Here is a 21,350-nt window from a genome sequence, read left to right on the forward strand (position 1 = left end):
TGCACATTTTTTTTTAATTCAAACATTCCTGTGGCTGTTAGTAAAAAGACACAGCTCCAGTACTTGTCATCAAAGGATTTCATCGTGCTAGAAGGATTTTTTAAATTCAGTCATGTAATGGAGGTTGTGAACCTAAGAGCAACACTGCTGGATCAGACCAGTGATTAATCTTGTCCAGCATCTGGTCTCACGCCATTGCTGGCCTGTCGCTCTGGAGAGCCAAGTACAAGGCATAGAGACCTTCCTCTGATGTTGGTTTCTAACACTGGTATTCAGAGGATGTCTGCCTCTGGATGTGGAGATTTCATTTAGTCATGACTAGTAGCCATTGATGGAGCCGTCCCCCATATAATTATTTTAGCAGTGAGTTTTAGTGAAGGCATGTGGTATTTGTGTAGACTTTGATTCATTTTGTCTTACCTTTCAGATATCCCAAAAGAAACTGAAGAAGCAGAAACTTATGGCCCGTGAATGAACACTGTTCTTTGAACAAATAAAAATAAAACACAAGGCAACAATATTTTGTTCTTTTCTTATATAGCTGCTAAAAGTCTGGCAATAGGCATTGGAATACATGTGCAGATTTGACGTTAGACCTGGACTGATACGAGATTGGGAGTGTCTGGCTTACTATAAAGAACATAAAGATGTTTGCGTGCTTTGCTAGTTCATTACTGTTTGGTAGTGGACCACACCCACTATGGAGAGATGGTTTCTCTCTCTCCTGGATTTTAAAAATGTACACAAGTACTATTGTGTGCATGTGTCTGCCATGGAAGATACCCTTTCATGCAGCTGAAGCAGACTCTAGCCGAGGGGTGTCAAACCCATTTGTTCAGAGGGCCAGATCTGACATGAATGAGACCTCCTTGGGCTGGGCCATGTGTGTCATAAAATTTAATGCCAGGTAGCAGAGATATAAAAGTTATAAAGCACACAGGAAAACAAAGATTTTTTAAAAGCTTAAAATAAAACATGCTTAAAACACTAGAGCTCATTGGTCTTAAAGGTGCTTTCTTTGTATCTCCTCTGCAATCCAGGGAACTGGCCAAAGGAAGTTCTGGCTCTTTCCTTCCTTCCCTAGGGGACCAGGAGGGGGGAGGAGCCTCAGCCAATAGAACGAAAAGAGGCTTGGCTCAGTAGCTCTGCTTTGAATTGAGAGAGCCTGGCAAAACAAGCTGTCCCCCCCCCTTCCTCCCCAAGGGAGGAGCCTCAGCCAACAGAGAAAATAGGCTCTGCTCTGTAACTCCTGTGCGATTGAGCAAGCCTGGCAAAGCAAGCCATAATGCAGAAGAAAACGAGAGGGGGAGAAGGAAGCAGAGGACAGCCAGTTGCTGGGGGGGGGGTGCTGATAGGAGACCTCCAGAGGCCTGATTTGGCCACTCGACCACATGTTTGACACCCCTGCTCTAGTGCACAGTATGTTGGTTAATCTGTGAGGTACTGCAAGAGACTGTTTGAGTGACTTCATAATACATTTCCCCCCAAAAAACAGAATTTCAAAGGATGTACTCTCCCTAGAAACTAAAATGACTTAAACCAGGGGTGGGGAACCTCCGTCCAGAGGGCCGTATGTGGCCCTCAGGGATTGCTGGGCCAAACCGAACCATGTGGCAGCCTCTCTGAGGCCTGGCTGGCCAGTGAGGATCATGGGGCCCAGCTGCGCTGCACAGCAGCCTCCCCAGGGCTAGGCAGGGATCACAGAGCACAGCCAGAATTGCTGCAGGGCCTGGAAAAGTTACTGTCGCAGTTCAGTTTGCACTTGTTTATCTCAGGGGGTGTGGCCTAACATCTAATGAGTGTGTGACCTAATATGCTAATATTAGGAGGTGTGGCCTAATATGCTAATGAGTTCCTGTTGGGCTTTTTCTACAAAAAAACCCCTGGATCTATGCATTTGCTTAGGGCGGCAGTCCGTGTGTGTGTGCCGGATTAGGCTCTCCCCCCAAGACTTCAAATAGAAAAATAATTACCGTATTTGCATGCTGGCCTGAATCCTTCTCCCTCGGCGGAGCACTGTTTTTAAGCTGATAATTTTTTATGGCCCGCGAATGGTGTTATAAATATCCATTTGGCCCTTGGCAGAAAAAAAGGTTCCCCACCTCTGACTTTAAACAAAGACTACCATACTCTGGTCATGTTATGAGAAGACGAGTGACTGGAAAAGACATTCTAGGACAAGCTGAAGGCAGCAGGAAAAGAGAAAGACCCAACAAGAGAGCAGATTGCCCCGGCCTTCAGTTTGGTTTTCAAGACATGAGCAAGGCTGTTAAGAAGAGGGATTTTGCAGGTCATCAATTCACAGTGGTGCCATAAATCAGAAGAGATTTAACGGCACTTAACACGCATCTGCGCGCACAACAATTGTTCAGTTTCTCTTAAGCTTTCCGAGGGTTGGTGCTTGAAGCCGGTTAAGCTAGCCGGAATCTTGTTCTCTTGTTGCAATCAGTCCCACTGAACACTGAATTCCAAGTTTAAAGTTGTCAGGATGTTTTTTGTAGCAGGAACTCCTTTGCATATTCGGCCACACCCCTCTTATGTAGCCAATCCTTCAAGAGCTTACAGGGCCTACTGTAAGCTCCAAGAGGATTGGCTACATCAAGGGTGTATGGCCTAATATGCAAAGGAGTTCCCACTACAAAAAAATGCCCTGAAAGTTGTGTTTGCAAACTACTGTTCCTCTCTTGGGTGGGGAGGGGGACACATGAAACAAATTCTTAGAAGAAATGATAATTTTTTTATTATTGGGCTCAGTGGTGATACACCAAATAATTAAGTGCTATACAAGTGGGTGTCCATGTTGGTTTGAAGCAACAAAACAAAGGTTGAGTCCAGTGGTTCCTTTAAGACCAACCAAGTTTTAATTCTGGGTATAAACTTTTGTGTGCGTGTATCGAGAAGTCTGCATGCACACAAAAGCTAATACCAAATAATTAAGATTTTGTTGGTCTTAAAGGTGCCACTGGACTAAGATTTTGGTCTAATTACATACTAGTTTTAGTTCTAATTAAATACTAGTTCACAACTCATCTTTTCTACGAGCTGCTCTGGATTACAAGAGCAATTTGAGAAGGGGGGGGGATTCTAGCTCTGGGTTAGAAATACCTGAAGAATTTGGGGGTGGAGTTTGGGGAGGGGCTTCAATGGGGAGGCAAGAGCCCCATGGCCAGGGTGGTAAAACTGCAGTACTGCAGTCCTAAGCTCTGCTCACGATTCCTTCCTTACTCTCTTATCGTTAGGAGTCTGGCACTTACGATGAGAGAGTAAGGAAGGAATCGCTTATGAAAGGCCTCCTCACGGTTTTGATCACTTCATCAGCCTCCTCTTGATGTTACACGGAGCCTTAGCTCAATTTTTTTCAACATGGGTCTACGCATGCTCTCATCAGTTGCTGCCAGCTCTCCTTTCTTCTGTAGTCTCTGTAACACTGGAAGGGAAAGGAAAGGTCCCCTGTGCGAGCACCGGTCGTTGCCGACTGGGGTGACGCTCGCGCAACGTTTTCACGCCAGACTTTTTTTACGGGGTGGTTTGCCATTGCCTTGCCCAGTCACCTACACTTTCCCCCCAGCAAGCTGGGTACTCATTTTACCAACCTCGGAAGGATGGAAGGCTGAGTCGACCTCAAGCTGGCTACCTGAAAACCCAGCTTCGGCTGGGGTTGTGAGCAGAGCTTAGGACTGCAGTTTTAACACTCTGCACCACGGGGCTCTTAACACTGGAAGAAGCATCCCTAAGTAGACAAAGGCTGTTCAAATGACAAACTTCTTTTGTCAAGTCAAGCTGTCTTCTGATTCTGCCGGGCCTTCACCTCAGAAAATGTTCTGAGGTGGTATTCCATAGCCTGCCTTTGTGCCACAATCCTGGTATTCCTTGGTGGTCTTCCAGCCGAATACTTAGGCCTCAGATTCAGCAGGAGCTCACAGGAGCAAAATTCCTGAACTTTTCTGAGGGTTCCCCCTCCTCCCCACCTTGTCCGTTGAAGAGTAGGTGCAGCTGCATAACAATCCCTGGATGAGCTCCACTGCCTATTTTTCTACAAAACGACCCCTGCAAATACTAGATAGGGCCTGCCCTGTTTACCTTCTGAGATTTGATTGAACGGTACAAACTTTTGCATTCTCTGGAACTCTTCATCAGTCTGGATTTTTAAGCTCTCAAAGGGTGCTGGGAAAAGAAGTCGTTTAAAGACTTGGTGCTAAAGCCTAAATTGGGTAGCCAAAGTGTGGCTCAGCAGCCACTTGTGGTTCTTTCACACACTTTGCGTGGTTCTCAAAGCCCCCATTCCCCCATCGGCTAGCTTGGAGAAGCTATTTGTCTCTAAATCCCTTCTCCCTGCCAGCAGCTTGAAGAATGCAGTTAAAGTTGCTTTCTTCCCACCTCTCCCTCTGCCATCTATTTGCCTGCCTGCCATCTTGCTGCTCTCAAACATCTGATGTTTATTCTATGTAACTGTTAACGTTAAGCAAGTTTGGCCACCCCTGGCCTAAATTCTCCAGCTGTAACTTTAATATTGGACGAGTTACAGCCTCACTTGGATTTGAGGGTGCTGGTTGCCAAACAGGGTTCCAAGTGGAGGAAAAAGCATCACTCTTGCAAGCTATAAGAACAGAAGATGGTAGAGTCGCCCATCCCTAGGTAGGGGCAGGGGATCCCCTGGTTTAGAGGCCCTCCCCTCGCTTCAGGGTCATCAGCGGGGGGAGGAAAATGTCTGCTGGGAACTCTATTATTCCCTATGGAGACTTATTCCCATAGGAAATAATGGAGAATTGATCTGCGGTTATCTGGGGCTGGGGGGGGGGCTGTTTTTTGAGATAGAGGCACCAAACGTTCAGCATAGCATCCAGTGCCTCTCCCCAAAATACTCCCCAAGTTTCGAAAGGATTGGACCAGGTGGTCCAATTCTATGAGTCCCAAAATAAGGTGCCCCTATCCTTCATTATTTCCTAAGAAGGAAGACATTTAAAAAGGTGTGCGGTCTCTTTAAATGTGATAGCCAGTACTCCCTTTGGAGTTCAATTATGCTTGTCACACCCTTGCTCCTGGTTCCACCCCGATGTCTCCTGGCTCCACCCCCAAAGTCCCCAGATATATCTTGACTAGGATTTGGCAACCTTAGACGACGGTCGTGTTAACGTTGAAATGAAATAGATCCAGGTGGGCAGTATGCATGCATACGAAAGCTTGCATTCTGAATAAAACTTCGTTGGTCTTAAAGTTACCACTTGACTGTTGCTTTGTTGAAATGGAGAGTAAGGGGTGTTGTTACACGGGGTAAAGAGCCAATAAGGGGTAAGATCTGTGGTGGAGTGGGGGGGGGGGGTTAAAATATTAAAGCAGCATTAAAGTTTGGCGAGAAGGAGCAGGAAACCCCATTTTCCCTAAGCCCATGGCCGCTCCTCTTCATTCCGTGCTCCAAAAAGAGCAAGCAGCCGGGGCAGGAAAAGTGCCTTTGCGGTGGGGTGGGGAACAGTGGCTCTCCAGATGTGTTTTGCCTACAACTCCCATCAGCCCCAGCCATTGGCCATGCTGGCTGGGGCTGATGGGAGTTGTAGGCAAAACACATCTGGAGAGCCACTGTTCCATAATCCTCGTGCGTCACATGACGGCCTCTCCTCGTTCCCATTGGAGCTCGTTGAATGACGCCAGTTTTCCTCTTCCGGCAGGTGAAGCGTCGTTTTTTCCCCCAGTCCAAGGCTCAGTCAGGCGTTGGAGATCTGCGCAGGTGAGTTTATTGTCGCTCTTTCCATACTCTTTTATTTTTTTAAACTCGCCATGGTTCTCGCAGGGCGATTCAATTCTTCATTGGGAAGTGCGAGTTTTATCTTTTTAAACTGAGGTTTTCGAAATGGGCAAGGGGGAGCAGTTAAAGTTGCTTTCTTCCCACCTCTCTCTCCATCCGCCATCTATTTGCCTGCCTGCCTTCCATTTTGCTGCCCTCAAACATGGCGGAGGGAGGGAGGAAGGGAGAGGTGGAAAGAAAGTAACTTTAACTGCATTCTCCCAAGCTGCTGGCTGAAAGAAGGGATTCCGTAAGGTCACTTCAGTGTTTCCAGCCGTGAAATTATCCGAGTGTTTAACGTCAATAATCAGATGGTGACAGTTTCCCTCATTTATGTCATGATAATCGGATACTAGGGATTAGCATATGGTTTCCAATCTCCAGGTGAGGTAAGGTTGCCGGATCTGGGTTGCAAAATACCTGGAGATTTTGGGGTGGAGCTGGCAGAGGGTGGAATTTGGGGAGGGGAAGGGCCTCAGGATGGTACAATGCCCTAGAGTCCACCCTCCAAAGCAGCCATTTTCTCCAGGGGAGCTGATCTCTGCCAGCTGGAGATCAGTTGTAAAAGCGGGAGACCTCCAGGCCCCACCTGGAGGCTGGGAAACCCCACAACCAATGTTCCTTCTAAACTGCAGTCTTGTGAGTTAAAATTCTACTTTGTGAGCTGCTGGCATTCAAGTTGTGAGCTGCTGCATAAATTAGTGTGCTCTGGGGTCATCCTTCCCGAGCCAAGACAAAAATGTATGAGCCGGAGGCTAAAAATCTGTGAGCTAGCTCACACTAACTTAGCTTAGAGGGAACACTGCCTACAACCTCCTGAAATTGCACCTGATCTCTGGACTACTGAGATCAGATCCCCTGGACAAAATGGCTGATTTGAACGGTGGCCTCTTTGGCACTGCACCATCCTGAGGCCCCTCCCCTCCCCAAGTCCAGATTGGGAAATTCCTGGAGATTTGGGAGTGGAGACCTGGGAGAGTGTGTTTTGGGGAGGGGAGAGACCTCTTGTCAGGAATAGTGCCCTACAGCCCACCCTCCAAAGCAGCCATTTTCTCCTGGGGAGTGCATCGAAACTATAGGATCTTAGCGTACAGCTATGTAAAGTTAAAAAAAAACGCAAAGAGACACCATAAATTTGAAACAACAAAACAGTGTAATGTAGAGGTCATGGGGTTCTGACAAAGCTTGCACGTAGAACTTCAAATAGACAAGAGCATGTAGCAAAAAGACATTCATAGAAGACAGTTCAAAAATAGTCTTTCCAAGGAGTAACAGTATTCCAGTATTTAGTTTGTGGAACTAAAAGAAACCTTTCCTAATAATAATAATAATAACGTTTTATTTATATCCCTCCCTCCCCGCCGAGGCAGGCTCAGGGCGGCTAACAACATATCAATACAATAAATTATACAATAGGTATTAAAAACAGCATTTAACCTTAAAACATTCCAGTTTAAAATTAAACATTAAATATTTCTGGTGCTATTATTAAATATTTCTGGTGCTATTATTAAATATTTCTGGGGCCAAAGACGTTTGTTCTAGATATGTTTCATCTGTCTTTCTTCAGTTTGGAGACTTATTTATCACTGGAACCCAATCTTTACAATACATTCACAGGAGACCAACAAGGTTCAGAACGTGCCTGTTAGAACCTGGAAAGACTGCTTTTGAACTGTCTTCTGTGAATGTCTTCTTGCTACATGCTCTTGTCTGTTTGAAGTTCTACCTGCAAGCTTTGTCAGAACCCCACTGACCTCTACATTACACGGTTTTGTTGTTTAAAATTTATGGTGTTTCGTAGTGGTTTTTTTATTTACATTTTCTCCAGGGGAGCTGATCTCTTCCAGCTGGAGATCACTTGTAAAAGCGGGAGATCTCCAGCCCCCACCTGGAGGCTGGCAACCCTAGGGTCTGGAGATCTCCTGGAATAATAATAATAATAATAATAATAATAAAAAATCTTCGTTCGCGAAGCCAAGCCGAAAGAGAGAGAATAATAATAATAATAATAAAAATTTATAGTAATAATAAATATTTATTTATACCCCGCCCTCCCTGCCAAATGACAGCTGATCTCCAGACAAAGAGGTCTGTTTAGTCCTCGGAATAAAAATGGCTGCTTTGGGGGTAGGCGTGCCAACTCAGGGTTGGGAAATTCCTGGATATTTGGGGATGGGCCCCAGGGAAGGTGAGGTTTGGGGAAGAAAGGGACCTTAGCAGGGTATAATGACATAAACTCACCCTTGCAAGCAGCGATTTTCTCCAGGAGAAAATGCTTCGGCGGGGAGGGCAGGATATAAATTAAAAATTATTATTATTATCTCTGTCGACTGGAGAGCAGTTGTAATTCCAAGAGATCGCCAGGCCCTGCCTGGAGGTTGGGAACCCTATTGGGTAGATGGGTTCTGCGGCATTATAATTCACTGGGGTGGTCCCTCTCCTACCCAAACCCTGTCATTCCCAGGCTCCACCCCCAAATCTCCAGGAATTTCCCAACCTGGAGTTGGCAGCCCTATGTAGTCACTTGATTCCAAATCTGTCCATATGCATCTGAGGCAGAAGCAAGCTTGTAAGAGTCTTTAGATTCCAGTAGGCAGCCGTGTTAGTCTGAAGCAATAGAACAAATCAGTAGGCAAGTGCACCTTTAAGACCAACTAAGTTTTATTCAGAATGTAAGCTTTCTAAGGCTCTTAAGCAGACTTCATCAGACAAAAAGTCTGCTTAAGAGCATACGAAAGCTTACATTCTGAATAAAAGCAAGCGGGCAGCCGTGTTGGTCTGAAGCAGCTGAACAAAGCAGGAGTCAAGTAGCACCTTTAAGACCAACCAATTTTTATTTAGAACGTAAGCTTTCGTGTGCTCTTAAGCACACTTCATCAGACGAGGAATCCAGCACAGTTTGCTCAATTTGTTAATTTTACTGTTCTGTCATTGTACCATTTCACATTCTAAACCACTGCCTACCAGATAATTTTACTTCACCGTCATTGGTTCTTAAATCTGTACCATGTTGCATTCTGGGCCACTGCCTACCAGCTCTGTATGGCTTTGCTCAGCTATGTATGGCTTTGCTCACTGTGCTGGATTCCTCATCTGATGAAGTGTGCTTAAGAGCACACGAAAGCTTACGTTCGAAATAAAAATTGATTGGTCTTATAGGAGCACCTTGACTCCTGCTTTGTTCGTTCTAAATAAAACTTAGTTGGTCTTAAAGGTACACTTGTCTACTGCTTTGTAAGAGTCTTTGTTGTTGTTTTAACTTTACTGTATTGCTAAATTCTAGAGAGTCATTCTTGTTAATCTGTTTTATTGTTCATCTTTGTTAAGGGCTTATATACACCATTCAGATTCATTGTGGTTCAGCTGTTGGGAGTGGTCTGCATCTCTTCTGGAAGGGGGGGGGTGTCTCTGGATCTTGTTTCCATCTGGGCTTGGCATTGCAATATCCCATTCGTTGCCCTGAGAAACTGAGCCTCCTGATCTCTCCTTCTCTTTCTCTCTTGCTTCCTTCTGCCGGCTGTAGCTTTGATATACATCTCCTTGGGGAAGCTGCCTCCATCTCCCGAAAGCTTATGTTACTACCTTTAAACTGTGGAGACCCAGTTTGGTGTAGTGGTTAAGTGTGCGGTCTCTTATCTGGGAGAACCGAGTTTGATTCCCCACTCCTCCGTTTGCACCTGCTGGAATGGCCTTGGGTTAGCCATAGCTATCGCAGGAGTCGTCCTTGAAAGGGCAGCTACTGTGAGAGCCCTCTCAGCCCCACCTGCCTCACAGGGTGTCTGTTGTGGGTGGGGAGAAGGGAAAGGAGATTGTGACTGCTCTGAGATTCAGAGTATAGGGCGGGATATAAATCCAGTATCATCATCATCTTGTGAGCAAAACTTCTACTGCGTGAGGTACTGGCAATTAAAGTTGTGAGCTACGGCATTAATTAGCTTGCTCTGGGGCCATTTCCCCTGAGCTAAGACAAAAATGTGTGAGCCGGAGGCTAAGAAACTATGTGCTAGCTAACTCAGAGGAAACACAGGCTAAGATAGATGTGTTAGTCTTCAAGGTGACATAGAGCTCTTCATTTTTTTCACCCTTTGTAGATCACTAATAGAGATATGTGCCAACCTGGCTAGCCTGATCTCGTCAGATCTCAGAAGCTAAGAAGGATTGGGTCTAGTTAGGAACTGGATAGGAGATCACCAAGGAACAGTTCACACGGGCAGGCAATGGCAAATCGTCTCTTGAGTGTCTCTGATTTTGAAAATCCTGTAGGATTGTTATGAGTCGGCTGTAACTTGACAGAAAAATACAGAAGAGGTACAAGGGTTGGACTAGATAACCGTGGAGGTCTCTTGAGATTCTGAGATTCAGAGTAGAGGGCAGGATATAAATCCAATGTCTTCTTCTCTATGATTTTGTGATTTTTAAGGCAGTTGTTTAAAGGAGGGGCTGGGGCTCAGTGGCAGAGCAGCTGCTTGGCATGCAGAAGGTCCCAGGTTCAATCCCCAGCAACTCCAGTTAAAAAGATCGGGTAAGAGGCGAGGTGAAAGACCTCTGCCTGAGACCCTGGAGAGAAGCTACCCATCAAAGTAGACAAGACTGACTGAGATGGACCGACGGGTCTAAGGCAGCTTCACTTGTGTCTCCCATGAAAATGGATAGGACAGAGCCACGGTTTCCCCCAGAAGTTGTGGGCGTCTCAGCTGGCATGCTTTTAGATTTTTTTAAAATAAAAATACCGCCTGACCTGTGCATTTGCAGAAAGTATATATGTTACGACAGAAACAGGTTATGACAGAAACAGAGAATATTCCGTATGTTCTCAAGTTAGCCAGGGCGGTTGTCTGTTAATATTTTTATTTTATAAATAATATACAACATGAAAAAAAAAACCCAAGAAGAAGCCAGGGCGGTTGTAGTGGTTAGTGTATCAGACTAGGATCCGGGAGACCCAGGTTCGAATCACTGTTCCATTACGGAAGCTTGCTGGGTCACCTTGGGCCAGTCATACACCCTACTTCACAGGGTTGTTGTGAGAATGTAATGGAGGAGAGCAGAAAAATGTGAGCTGGTTTTTTTTTTTTTGGTTCCCCATTGAGATGAATGAAGTAAATACGGGAGACCACCAAGGAAGTCCAGGGTCGGGAAGACCACCAGGGAGGTCCAGAACTTGCCACTTCTGCTAGTGCAACTATTTATTGGCCGAAACAGTTCTCATCTAAATAGCAAAGACACTTGAATGTTTGCAACGATGCTTTTAATGCTCTGCAGTCTCAGAACCAGGTTAATGAATGCCATTAACCTAATGAAAATTCAGGTAGGCGAGCCAGAGCTTTTGTGCAATCTTGGAATATGACTCCGAAAGGAGAGGGAAGTGGCTGGACTGTGACTGCCAGGGAAAAATGGTCGGTGACTAGTTCTTCCCATGATCCGCTAGCCCAGGGGTGGCCAAACTTGCTTAACGTAAGAACCACATAAAATAAACAGCAGATGTTTGAGAGCCGTAAAACATGGACATCAGATGTTTGAAAAACGACAGGACAGGAAGGAAGGAAAATAGATGAGGGAGGGGGAGAGAGGTGGAAAGAGAGCAACTTTAATTTTAAACTCATTATCCAAGCTGCCGCTGGCTTGGCTTGGAGAAGTGATATAAAGAGACAAATGCCTTCTCAAAGTTGGCCAGTGGGGGTTAGTGGGGGCTTCGAGAGCCACACAATATGTGTGAATGCCACATGTGGCTCCCGAGCCACAGTTTGGCCACTCCTGTGCTAGCCTAATCTGATCAGATCTCAGAAGCTAAGCAGGGTCAGAACTGGCTAATACTTGGATGGGAGAGCACCAGGGAAGTCCAGGGTTGTTATGCAAAGGCAGGCAGTGGGAAACCAGCTCTGTTTGTCTCTTGCCTTGAAAGCCCAATGGGGCAGCCATAAGTTGGGTACAACTTGTTAGCACGTTACATCACAATGTATTATGAAGCATGTAAAGCAGGAGCAAATATGGGACTTGCTACAGAGGCAGGCAATGGCAAGCCACCTCTGTTCCTCTCTTGCCTTGAAAAGGTGGCAGCGGTCATTTTCCACCATCACCACCAGCGAGTTCTAGAATAGGCTCTTTTTTTACTTTAGAGAGAGCGTTCCTTGAAATTCTTACAGACCAGACCAGTGGTGCCCAAACTGCAGTTCGGAGATCCATTTGTGGCTCTTTCACACGTGGTGTGTGGCTCTTGAAGCCCCCGCTACCCCAGCAGTCGACTTGGAGAAGGCATTTGTCTCTTTAAATCACTTCTCCAAGCCAAGATGGGCAGTGGCTTGGCGAATGCATTTAAAGTAAAGTTGCCTTCCTTCCTTCCTTCCCTCCCTCACTCCCCTCCCATTTCAGTTCTTTAATCCCAAAATGCATAATTTGGAGATCAATAATTTAATTGTTTCACTTGTAGTCCACCTTTCTCACTTGGATTTAAGGTGGGTTACACAGATGATAGGAGTATTCAGTCAATCAGTGAGCCAGTTACAAAGTGGCGACCTTTGACTCTTAACAGCAAAACAAATTTGGTCAATCATCAAGCAGATTATGAAAGAATCTAAAAGCAAAGTTTCCTAGTAGATAAACATAATGCGGCATGCCTAGGATTGAAGTGCTGATAGGGAAAAAAAACCCCCCAACTTTTCCTAATAGAATAATTCTTGCCATATAAGTAACCAGAACCAGTGGGCTGAAATTAAATCAAAAGAGTTTCTGGCTCAACATTAGGAAGAACTTTCTGACAGTTAGAGCAGTTCCTCAGTGGAACAGGCTTCCTCGGGAGGTGGTGGGCTCTCCTTCCTTGGAGGTTTTTCAACAGAGGCTAGATGGCCATCTGACAGCAGTGAAGATCCTGTGAATTTAGGGGGAGGTGTTTGTGAGTTTAGAGCAGTTCCTCAGTGGAACAGGTTTCCACAGGAGGTTGTGGGCTCTCCTTCCTTGGAGGTTTTTCAACAGAGGCTAGATGGCCATCTGACAGCAATGAGGATCCTGTGAATTTAGGGGGAGGTGTCTGTGAGTTTAGAGCGGTTCCTCAGTGGAACAGACTTCCTCGGGAGGTGGTAGGCGCTCCTTCCTTGGAGGTTTTTAAACAGAGGCTAGATGGCCATCTGACAGCAATGAGGATCCTGTGAATTTAGGGGGAGGTGTTTGTGAGTTTAGAGCGGTTCCTCAGTGGAACAGGCTTCCTCGGGAGGTGGTGGGCTTTCCTTCCTTGGAGGTTTTTGAACAGAGGCTAGATGGCCATCTGACAGCAGTGAAGATCCTGTGAATTTAGGGGGAGGTGTTTGTGAGTTTCCCGCGTTGTGCAGGGGGTTGGACTAGATGACCCTGGAGCTCCCTTCCAGTTCTATAATTCTATAAGTACATTACTAGAATTTTAGATTTTGCTTCTCTGTTCCAGTGTTGGTAGCTAGCAGAAGTAACGGGATAGACTGCATACATTCTAACATCTGTAATGCATTCTTCCATAGACCCGGTTTCCTGTGTATTTACCCAATAGAATTGGTTACCCCAAACTTAGTTTCACAGCCTTGTGTTTTGAAATATATTCCTGAAGGGAACTGTTAACCTCCATTCCAATATGTTTGATGAAGTGCGTGTGCGCAGAAAGCTCACACCTTGAATAAAACTTTGTTGGTCTTAAAGGTGCCACTGGACTCCAAATTGGTTCTGAGTGAGAAATCAGTAGAAGGAATTTACATATCACAAAGCACCGGTTTGAATAAATACAGACTATGTTGGCAACTTTTAAAAAATTCCAATTTGGCAGTAATTTGCTGAGAACTGTAATAAATCTGCATTGTAATCGGTAAAGAGCTGTTGAAGAAGAGAGATGTTGAGACAGGGTGCCGAATCAACTTCCATTTTGAAGTTTCCTCCAAGGCCAACCTCACATTTCAGTCACAGCTCATCAGTAGCTTAAGAATGTTTTAAACCGCAGTCAGAGTGGAACTGGAACCAGCCACGAAATGGCTGCCACATGACACAGAGCCAACGACAAAGTTCCCGGGAGTGAGGTTATGTGTCATCCTAATAGCAACTCCTCAACATTTCAAGCAGAAGTTCTGTTTAGCAGGACGTCTTTTAATCTGCACAGCCAATCAGAAGCTCTGCTTGGGGGCAAAAGCCCCACCATGTCCTGCGCGCTTTCTAAAAGCACTTGGCGGATGGTGGGCACAGTGTTAAGAGCATAAGAGAAGCCATGTTGGGTGAGGCCAACGGCCCATCGAGTCCAACACTCTGTGTCACACAGTGGCCAAAACCCAGGTGCCATCAGGAGCTCCAGAAGCTCTCCCACTCTTGCTCCCCAAGCACCAAGTCTTAGCAGGCCCCATGGTGTTAGGGCCCCCCCCAGTGAAACTTACATGGCTTCCTCCAACAGAAGAACCACTTAAATCAGACAAAAGCTTCTTAGGACGAAGGGTAGAGAGAGAACTACTTTTCTCCCTTTCTCACAATACGAGAACTTGTGGACATTCAATGATATTGCTGAGCAGCCGGGTTAGAACGGATAAAAGGAAGTACTTCTTCACCCAAAGGTGAAACACATGGAATTCACTACCACAGGAGCTGGTGGCAGCTACAAGCATAGATAGCTTCAAGAGGGGACGGGATCAACATATGGAGCAGAGGTCCATCAGTGGCTATGAGCCACAGCGTATTGTTGGAACTCTCTGTCTGGGGCAGTGATGCTCTGTATTCTTGGTGCTTGGAAGGGGCAACAGTGTGAGGACTTCTAGTGTCCTGGCCCCACTGGTGGACCTCCTGATGGCACCTGGGTTTTTTGGCCACTGTGTGAAACAGTGTTGGACTGGATGGGCCATTGGCCTGATCCAACATGGCTTCTGTTATGTTCTTATTAGCCAAGGGTAGATTACATGTCATGCACAGCTTGCTCCTGTTGACTCAGAAGCATGTCCCTGTGGTCACTGATGTGCTGCTGGGATATGTGTCAGACTCTTGTGCGAGGACAATGCCTAAAGCTTTTACTGTCGCTTTCCTTAACGGCCTAGCCTGCTCTTCTCGTGAGGACCTGTAAGGAAGAGCCACCATGGTTTGCATTCCCTGCATCGTCATCCCGGTCCTGCTGTGGGTCTACAAAAGGTTCCTGGAGCCCTACTTCTACCCCATCATCTCTCCTTTTGTGAAGCGCCTGTGGCCCAAGAAAGCCGTGTTGGAAGCTGCGAAGCAAGACCAGAAGGACAGCTCTGGGGGCGGAGAGGAGCCACTGGCCACGCGCGAGTCTTCCACGGAGGAGGTTGAGCTTTCTAAAGTAAGAGTTAACGACTGCCTGCCTTTCCCCCTCTCTGTCTTTTTCTCTCTCTGTACACAGTTCAGAGCCAGTTTGGTGTAGTGGGTAAGTGCGCGTACTCTTATCTGGGAGAACCAGGTTTGATTCCCCACTCCTCCACTTGCACCTGCTGGAATGGCCTTGAGTCAGCCATAGCTCTTGTAAGAGTTGTCCTTGAAAGGGCAGCTTGGTGTAGTGGTTAAGCATGCAGACTCTTATCTGGGAGAACCAGGTTTGATTCCCCACTCCTCCACTTGCACCTGCTGGAATGGCCTTGAGTCAGCCATAGCTCTCGTAGGAGTTGTCCTTGAAAGGGCAGCTGCTGCGAGAGCTCTCTCAGCCCCACCTACTTCACAGGGTGTCTGTTGTGGGGAAGGAAGATAAAGGAGATTGTGAGCCACTCTGAGATTCGGAGTATAGGGCTAGATATAAATCAAATATCTTCTTCCCTTTCAGACAATCAGGTTCCTCAGCTAGCTGGGGTAAAAGTTTCTGGGACACAAAATGCCCTCGTTCTTGTCAGATCTGCTGAGAGGTTCTGTCTGCATTCCTTTTCTTTCCCTGCTGCTATATCTGTGCAGTCCCTGGAGTCATATTATCTGTTCCAGAAGCGTCAAGGGGGGAGAAAACAAGCTTTTCATTCCAAAGCCAACGTGGAAATAATGTGTCAGAGGCTTACTGTAGGACTCGGTAATGGTCTACTCAGGGCTTTCTTTGAGCAGGAACACAGTTCCGCCTGGCTTGGCGAAAGGGGTGTGGCCTGGCATGCAAAGGAGTTCCTGCTGGGCTTCTTCTACAAAAATGGTGATGTCAGGGGGTGTGGCCTAATATGTCAATGAGTTCCTCCTGGGCTTCTAAAAACAAACAACCTGTGTGAAACAGTGATGATGTCAGGGGGCGTGGCCTGAAAAGCAAATGAGTTCCTGCTGAGCTTTTTCTACCAAAAGAGCCCTGGGTCTACTTGAAGGTAGCAAAGTCTTTTCTTTAAGGCTTCAGTTCTCTGCTCACGTACAGAGGTGCCACATCGAACTGGGTGCCATGTACTTGCGTTCTTCCTCTGAGACAAAGAACTGCCCTGGTTGGAAATGTGATAGGTGAGAAAACAGATCTGTGCTAAGGAGTGAACTGGCACCCTCCCCCCCCTTTCTCCTTGGAGCTGAAGTGTCTACGCGGGTTTCAGTACATTTAGTGCCTTGAAACTCTGCCCGAGGCGAGTTTGGCATGCCAGTATTGTGTTTCGCATCTTCCCTGAGGCAGGGCCCCCTGGGAGCACACCTGAGCACTTTATTGGGATTGCGCAATCTCTGTTGCTTGTGGTGCGGCCTTGCCGGGAGAGGCCTGGGTCCACCTTCACTGTGTCCTTTGAAGGCTCACTGAGCCTAGAATCGTAGAATCATAGAGTTGGAAGGGACCTCCAGGGTCATCTAGTCCAACCCCTGCACAATGCAGGAAACTCACAAACGCCTCCCCCTAAATTCACAGGATCCTCATTGCTGTCAGATGGCCATCTAGCCTCTGTTTAAAAACCTCCAAGGAAGGAGAGCCCACCACCTTCAACCTCTCCTCATAGGACTTGGTCTCCAGACCCTTCACCATCTTCGTCGCCCTCCTCTGGACCCGTTCCAGCTTGTCTATACCCTTCTTAAAATGTGGTGCCCAAAACTGAACACAATACTCCAAGTGAGGTCTTACCAGAGCAGAGCAAAGTGATACCATCACATCACGTGATCTGGACACTGTACTTCTGTTGATACAGCCCCAAATTGCATTTGCCTTTTTAGCCGCCGCATCACACTGTTGACTCATGTTCAGCGTATGATCCACTAAGAACCTGGCCGGAGGGATTCATTCCGAGGAGGGAAGGGAGTCACATATCGTGCAGGCCTGCTCTAGAACAGTGGCCCCCAACCTTTTTGACACCAGGGACCGGTTTCAAGGAAGACAATTTTTCCACGGACCAGTGTGGATGGGGGTGTCACTGGGGGTATTGCCACCCCAGACTGCCCCCATGGGGGGGGTCTTTAAATGGGGGCAGACTGGGGCTGTTTCTGCCACCCGCCCCACTAGGTGGCCAGGCAGCAGAGAGCCAATCTGCCTCCCCCTCCCATTTAAAGACCCCCACCAGTCACCTGATTGGTAGCGGTCTATAAATGAGGGGTAGGCTAAGGTCACAGCAGTGCTGCCCCTTCCGCCAGCCTGCAAGGGGAGGCAGCCTCGGAGCGAGGCCACACTGCCTCTTTTGTCTGCCTGGGTCCCAGGCAAAAGGGGAGGCAGGGCTGCTCTGCCTTGCTCCGCGGCCCGGTTGCTAGCAGGTCATGGACCGGTACCGGTCCATGGCCTGGTGGTTGGGGACCCCTGCTCTAGAGAACCGCTGAAGGCTTCTGGATGACTGGAGAAATATCTTCCCGGCAAATCACCCCACCAGAAAACGATGCCACGTATCCTTGCAAACTTTTTAAAAAATTTACCGAAAAATGGTTTATTGTTTTAGATTATTTGTCAAAAAAATCATTTCAAATAACCTTAAACCTCTAAATTTCCTGCCCATTTAAGCATCAATAATAGCTATGAAGCTGTTGCTGTCAGAATATATATTCTTGTATTTTAGCAGAAGATAAGATTTACTACAATTTGACTTTTCTGTTGGTATTTACTGCATGTTAAAGCAATAAGCGCTATATACATACGTTACGAGATGTGTCGTGTGTTATCTTTTTTCCCCCCATTAACAGTTTATTAAACTAAAATCTACGGTGAACCTTAATACAAGTTATCTGCCACATGTATCTTTGCAAACTGTCTCCCATCGTTGCTTCCAAGGGCAGCCCCTTATAGAGTGCATTTCAGTAGTCTAGCCCTGATGGTTTTGAATGTGGGAATAAGGGTTGCAGTGTCTGAATATGAACTAAGAGGCTGGCATCTCCACACACACACACACACACACCCTGGCACAGCTGGCACGACACATCTTTTGTTCACTGCTGAGAGCAAGCGTTGCTTTTTTGTTTTGTTTTGTTCAAATCTTTCTATGCTTCCTTTATGGCCAAAGCAGCTCACAAATAGCAGGTTGTAAAATCAAAATAAGAAGAACAAAATAAATATAAATCAAATTTTATATAAGTCACAGACCTAGCAGCTGGGCAGAGCACAAAACTTTGGTCGGCAAAGTTAAAACAGGAATGAAGGGATTATTTTTATAGTTGCCTCCTCAGACTGGCAGCAGCTCTCCACGGTCCCAGATAAAGGTCTTTTGCATCACCTACTGACAAGTCTTTAACTGGAGATGCCGGGGATTGAACCTGGGACCTTCCGCATGCCGAGCAGATGCTCTACCACTGAGCCCCAGCCCTTCTGTGGTATAGTGGAGCTAGCATTCCAAAAATCTCTGGTTTGGGCATATAAAGAGGTTATTTTTCCTCCTGGTGATTCACATAGTCTTTTTTCTTCTTTGTTGTCTTCTTCCTGTGTTTCAGACCAAAAGCAATGGGGTTGCAAACGGATACGCTGGAAGCCAGCCTGCCGCGGTGTCTGACAAAAAGACGGATTAAAGAAGCGTACGCTGCGGGGTGCAAACGGCTGCTGCGGGGAATGAGCCGGTGATGCCGTTTCCCCTTGGAAAAAAACCTTGTTGAGTTTTCAGCGGAATGGAAACTTAAGACACTCTCAACACCCGACACCCTTTGGGAGACTCAGCAAAATTCTGTCTAGGTAGCTGGGAAAATACAGTTCTAATACATCGCTCTGTTTCTCTTGACATTCCCTTTGCTGGAATTTTTTTCCAGTTGGTGCAGTCGATAGGGTAGAGGTTTCAAAGTCAAGGCTTTATTAACTGTTGTGTTTTGTCAAGCTTCTGCTGTTTTATTTATTTCAGGGGTTTCCAGGTTTCCCACCGAGCAGCGGTGGGAGAAAACACACACGCCCCAGTTTTGCAGCAATGTGACATCACTTCCTGGGGAAACCTGGAAGCGATGTCACATCGCTCTAGGAATCGACAGAAATTCTGCGGCTTTACTGGTGATGCTGTTCCCACTTTGGAAAATGTTGGTTTTACCATAGAGTTTCTGGCAGTTCTTAGAGCAGTGTAATTTCACTTCTGTTCCCCCTCCCTAAGTGACATCGTGGTGCACACGATGCCAGCACCTTGCATGTCTTGCCCCCCCCCCCCCCGTCTCCTGTCAGTTGTCGAGCATAACCTGGCAGTGCTTCCTGAAACTCTTCAAGTCAGTTCTACACTTGTCTTATGCGCTGTAGTCAAGCAGAGCAGGTTTGTAAATAGTCAGAGCTTAGTAATATATTACTAGGTGGTAAATCCGTTCCTGTACAGTCCTGCCCTGGGTGGTTTGGCCGGCACCTGACAATCTTGCAAATGTCGTGGAACAAAATGTGTATGAGCGGGTTGGGTCCATTTAGAAGGCAGCTCTGTTTTCATGGGAGACAGCATCCAAGTTGCTTTGTGGTTAGGCCTTTGTGGGAAGGATTCTCTAGCTGGAGTGTTCACACCGGTGCAACGATAGGGAGAAAAAACCCCTCCGTTGTATCCTTCTAGCTCGTACAACAGCAAGCAGGCATTCTTAATAAAGTATATTTGTTTTATATGGGGGTGAGCCAATGTTTTTATTTTTTTTTGAATGGAGACCAAATGACCGAATTCCAAGAAAAGCGTCAACCCAGCGTGCTGCAGCAGTGAAAAAGGCAATGCCGTTTCAGGGATTTTTTTGAAAAAGTGTTGAAAATAAAACAGCTGATATTATAACGCCCCTGTATGAATCTATGGTGCGCCCTCATTTGGAATGCCACGTGCTGTTCTGGTCACCGCATCTTTAGAAGGACCTTGCAGAGCTGGGGGTGGGTGGGGGGAGTACGGAAGAGGGCAAGCAAGATGATTAATGGATTGGAGCAGCTTCCCTATGAGGAAATCAAAAAGCAAAAGAAACCTGGGGTAATTATGTGGCTATAAAATACAAGAAAAGCCCCAGGGTGACAAAAGACTTGAATACTTAACAACACTATCTAAAGTATCTGACATCTGTAATTGAAAAGAATATGTAAAGTAACAAAGGCCACTCTAACAAGGACAATTCTACTAACAAGAAATTAAATCAAAAGAGTTTCCAGCTCAACATTAGGAAGAACTTCCTGAGCATTAGAGCGGCTCCTCAGTGGAACAACCTTTCTCGGGAGCTGGTAGGCTCTCCTTCCTTCCTGGAGGTTTTTGAAGAGGCTAGATGGCCATCTGACAGCAATGAAGATCCTGTGAATTTAGGGGGAGGCGTTTGTGAGTTTCCCACATTGTGCAGGGGGTTGCACTAGATGACCCTGGAGGTCCCTGCCAACTCTACGATTCTAATACAACAAGCAGTGTAACACAGTGCAGTAATTAGTACAAATGCAGGTTGCTCTTAACGAATATCAAGCCATTCCAAAAGTGTGGCTGAGCCAATAGTTTTCTTCTCTGGCCACTTCAGACTTGACCACCTTAAAGAAGCAAAGCTGTACTGGAGATCGATAATATCCGGTTTCAGGTAACCTTAATCTTCAGTTTGCATAAATCTGAGAGCAATGTCCCCATGCCTGAAATACATTCCGAAAGGAAGGGGAATATCGAAATACGATCCTTCTAATCCTAGGCTCAGTGTCTTCTACTCCTAGGACGCTGAGCCTTATGAGTAGAAGGATCATATTTCAGTGTGATGCGGCGGCTAAAAAGGCAAATGCAATTTTGGGCTGTATCAAAAACTAGAATTTTTTTTTTTAAGGACCTTGCAAAGCTGGGGGGGGAAAGTATGGAAGAGGGCAACCAGATGATTAACAGGTTGGAGCAGCTTGGAAAGGCTGAAAAGTCTGGACTTTTCAGTTCAGAAAAGAAACAAGTAAGGGATGATATGATAAGAGGTTTATAAAATTACACATCGGGGGGGGGGGGAAGAGTTGGTAAAGAAATTATTTTTCTCCCTCTCCTAAAAGACTAGAACTCAAGGGCATCCGATGAAGCTGATGAGCAGTAGATTTAGGAAGGACAAAAGGAAATGTTTTGTGGAATTCTTTGTCAATAAAATGTGGAATTCATTGTCAAAGGATGTAGTAAGGGTCACAGCTTTAAAAGGGGATTAGATAGATCCGTGGAAGATAGGTCTAACAGTGAGTATTAGCCATGGTGACTGGAAGGAAAGGTCCCCTGTGCAAGCACCAGTCGTTTCCGACCCTGGGGTGACGCTGCTTTCACAACGTTTTCACGGCAGACCTTTTTACGGGGTGGTTTGCCAT

At 46.3% G+C, this 21,350-nt stretch overlaps 2 protein-coding genes across 4 annotated transcripts in view; both read left to right on the plus strand.

Moving 5' to 3' along the window:
- The window catches only part of RPL17 (ribosomal protein L17), a 456,550-nt gene that overhangs the window by 6,607 nt on the left and 428,593 nt on the right, over positions 1 to 21,350 (plus strand). The window contains exon 7 of one of the 2 annotated variants that reach the window (XM_060236185.1): positions 428 to 518. In XM_060236185.1, the coding sequence (XP_060092168.1) occupies positions 428 to 475 (48 nt within the window). In that variant the 3' untranslated portion in view covers positions 476 to 518. Of the gene's footprint in view, positions 1 to 427; positions 519 to 21,350 lie in introns of those variants that run through there. The other variant, XM_060236186.1, reaches the window with a different exon arrangement.
- Positions 5,092 to 19,679, plus strand: C4H18orf32 (chromosome 4 C18orf32 homolog). 2 transcript variants are annotated; one of them, XM_060236181.1, is made up of 4 exons: positions 5,092 to 5,154; positions 5,664 to 5,722; positions 14,809 to 15,068; positions 18,560 to 19,679. In XM_060236181.1, the coding sequence occupies exons 3-4, from the start codon at positions 14,847 to 14,849 to the stop codon at positions 18,632 to 18,634; spliced, it is 297 nt and encodes a 98-aa protein (XP_060092164.1). In that variant the 5' UTR covers positions 5,092 to 5,154; positions 5,664 to 5,722; positions 14,809 to 14,846; the 3' UTR covers positions 18,635 to 19,679. The 2 variants fall into 2 exon arrangements, with proteins under 2 accessions (XP_060092164.1, XP_060092165.1); XM_060236182.1 differs by lacking the exon at positions 5,092 to 5,154 and having other exon boundaries at positions 5,611 to 5,722.

Source organism: Heteronotia binoei, chromosome 4 (assembly GCF_032191835.1).
Source record: "Heteronotia binoei isolate CCM8104 ecotype False Entrance Well chromosome 4, APGP_CSIRO_Hbin_v1, whole genome shotgun sequence".
Lineage (NCBI taxonomy): Eukaryota > Metazoa > Chordata > Lepidosauria > Squamata > Gekkonidae > Heteronotia > Heteronotia binoei.

Coding starts and splice junctions, on each gene's coding strand:
- C4H18orf32 (XM_060236181.1), top strand. CDS start 14,847: ATGGTTTGCATTCCCTGCATCGTCATCCCGGTCCTGCTGTGGGTCTAC. Junction 15,069..18,559: donor AGGAGGTTGAGCTTTCTAAA/GTAAGAGTTAAC, acceptor CCTGTGTTTCAG/ACCAAAAGCAATGGGGTTGC.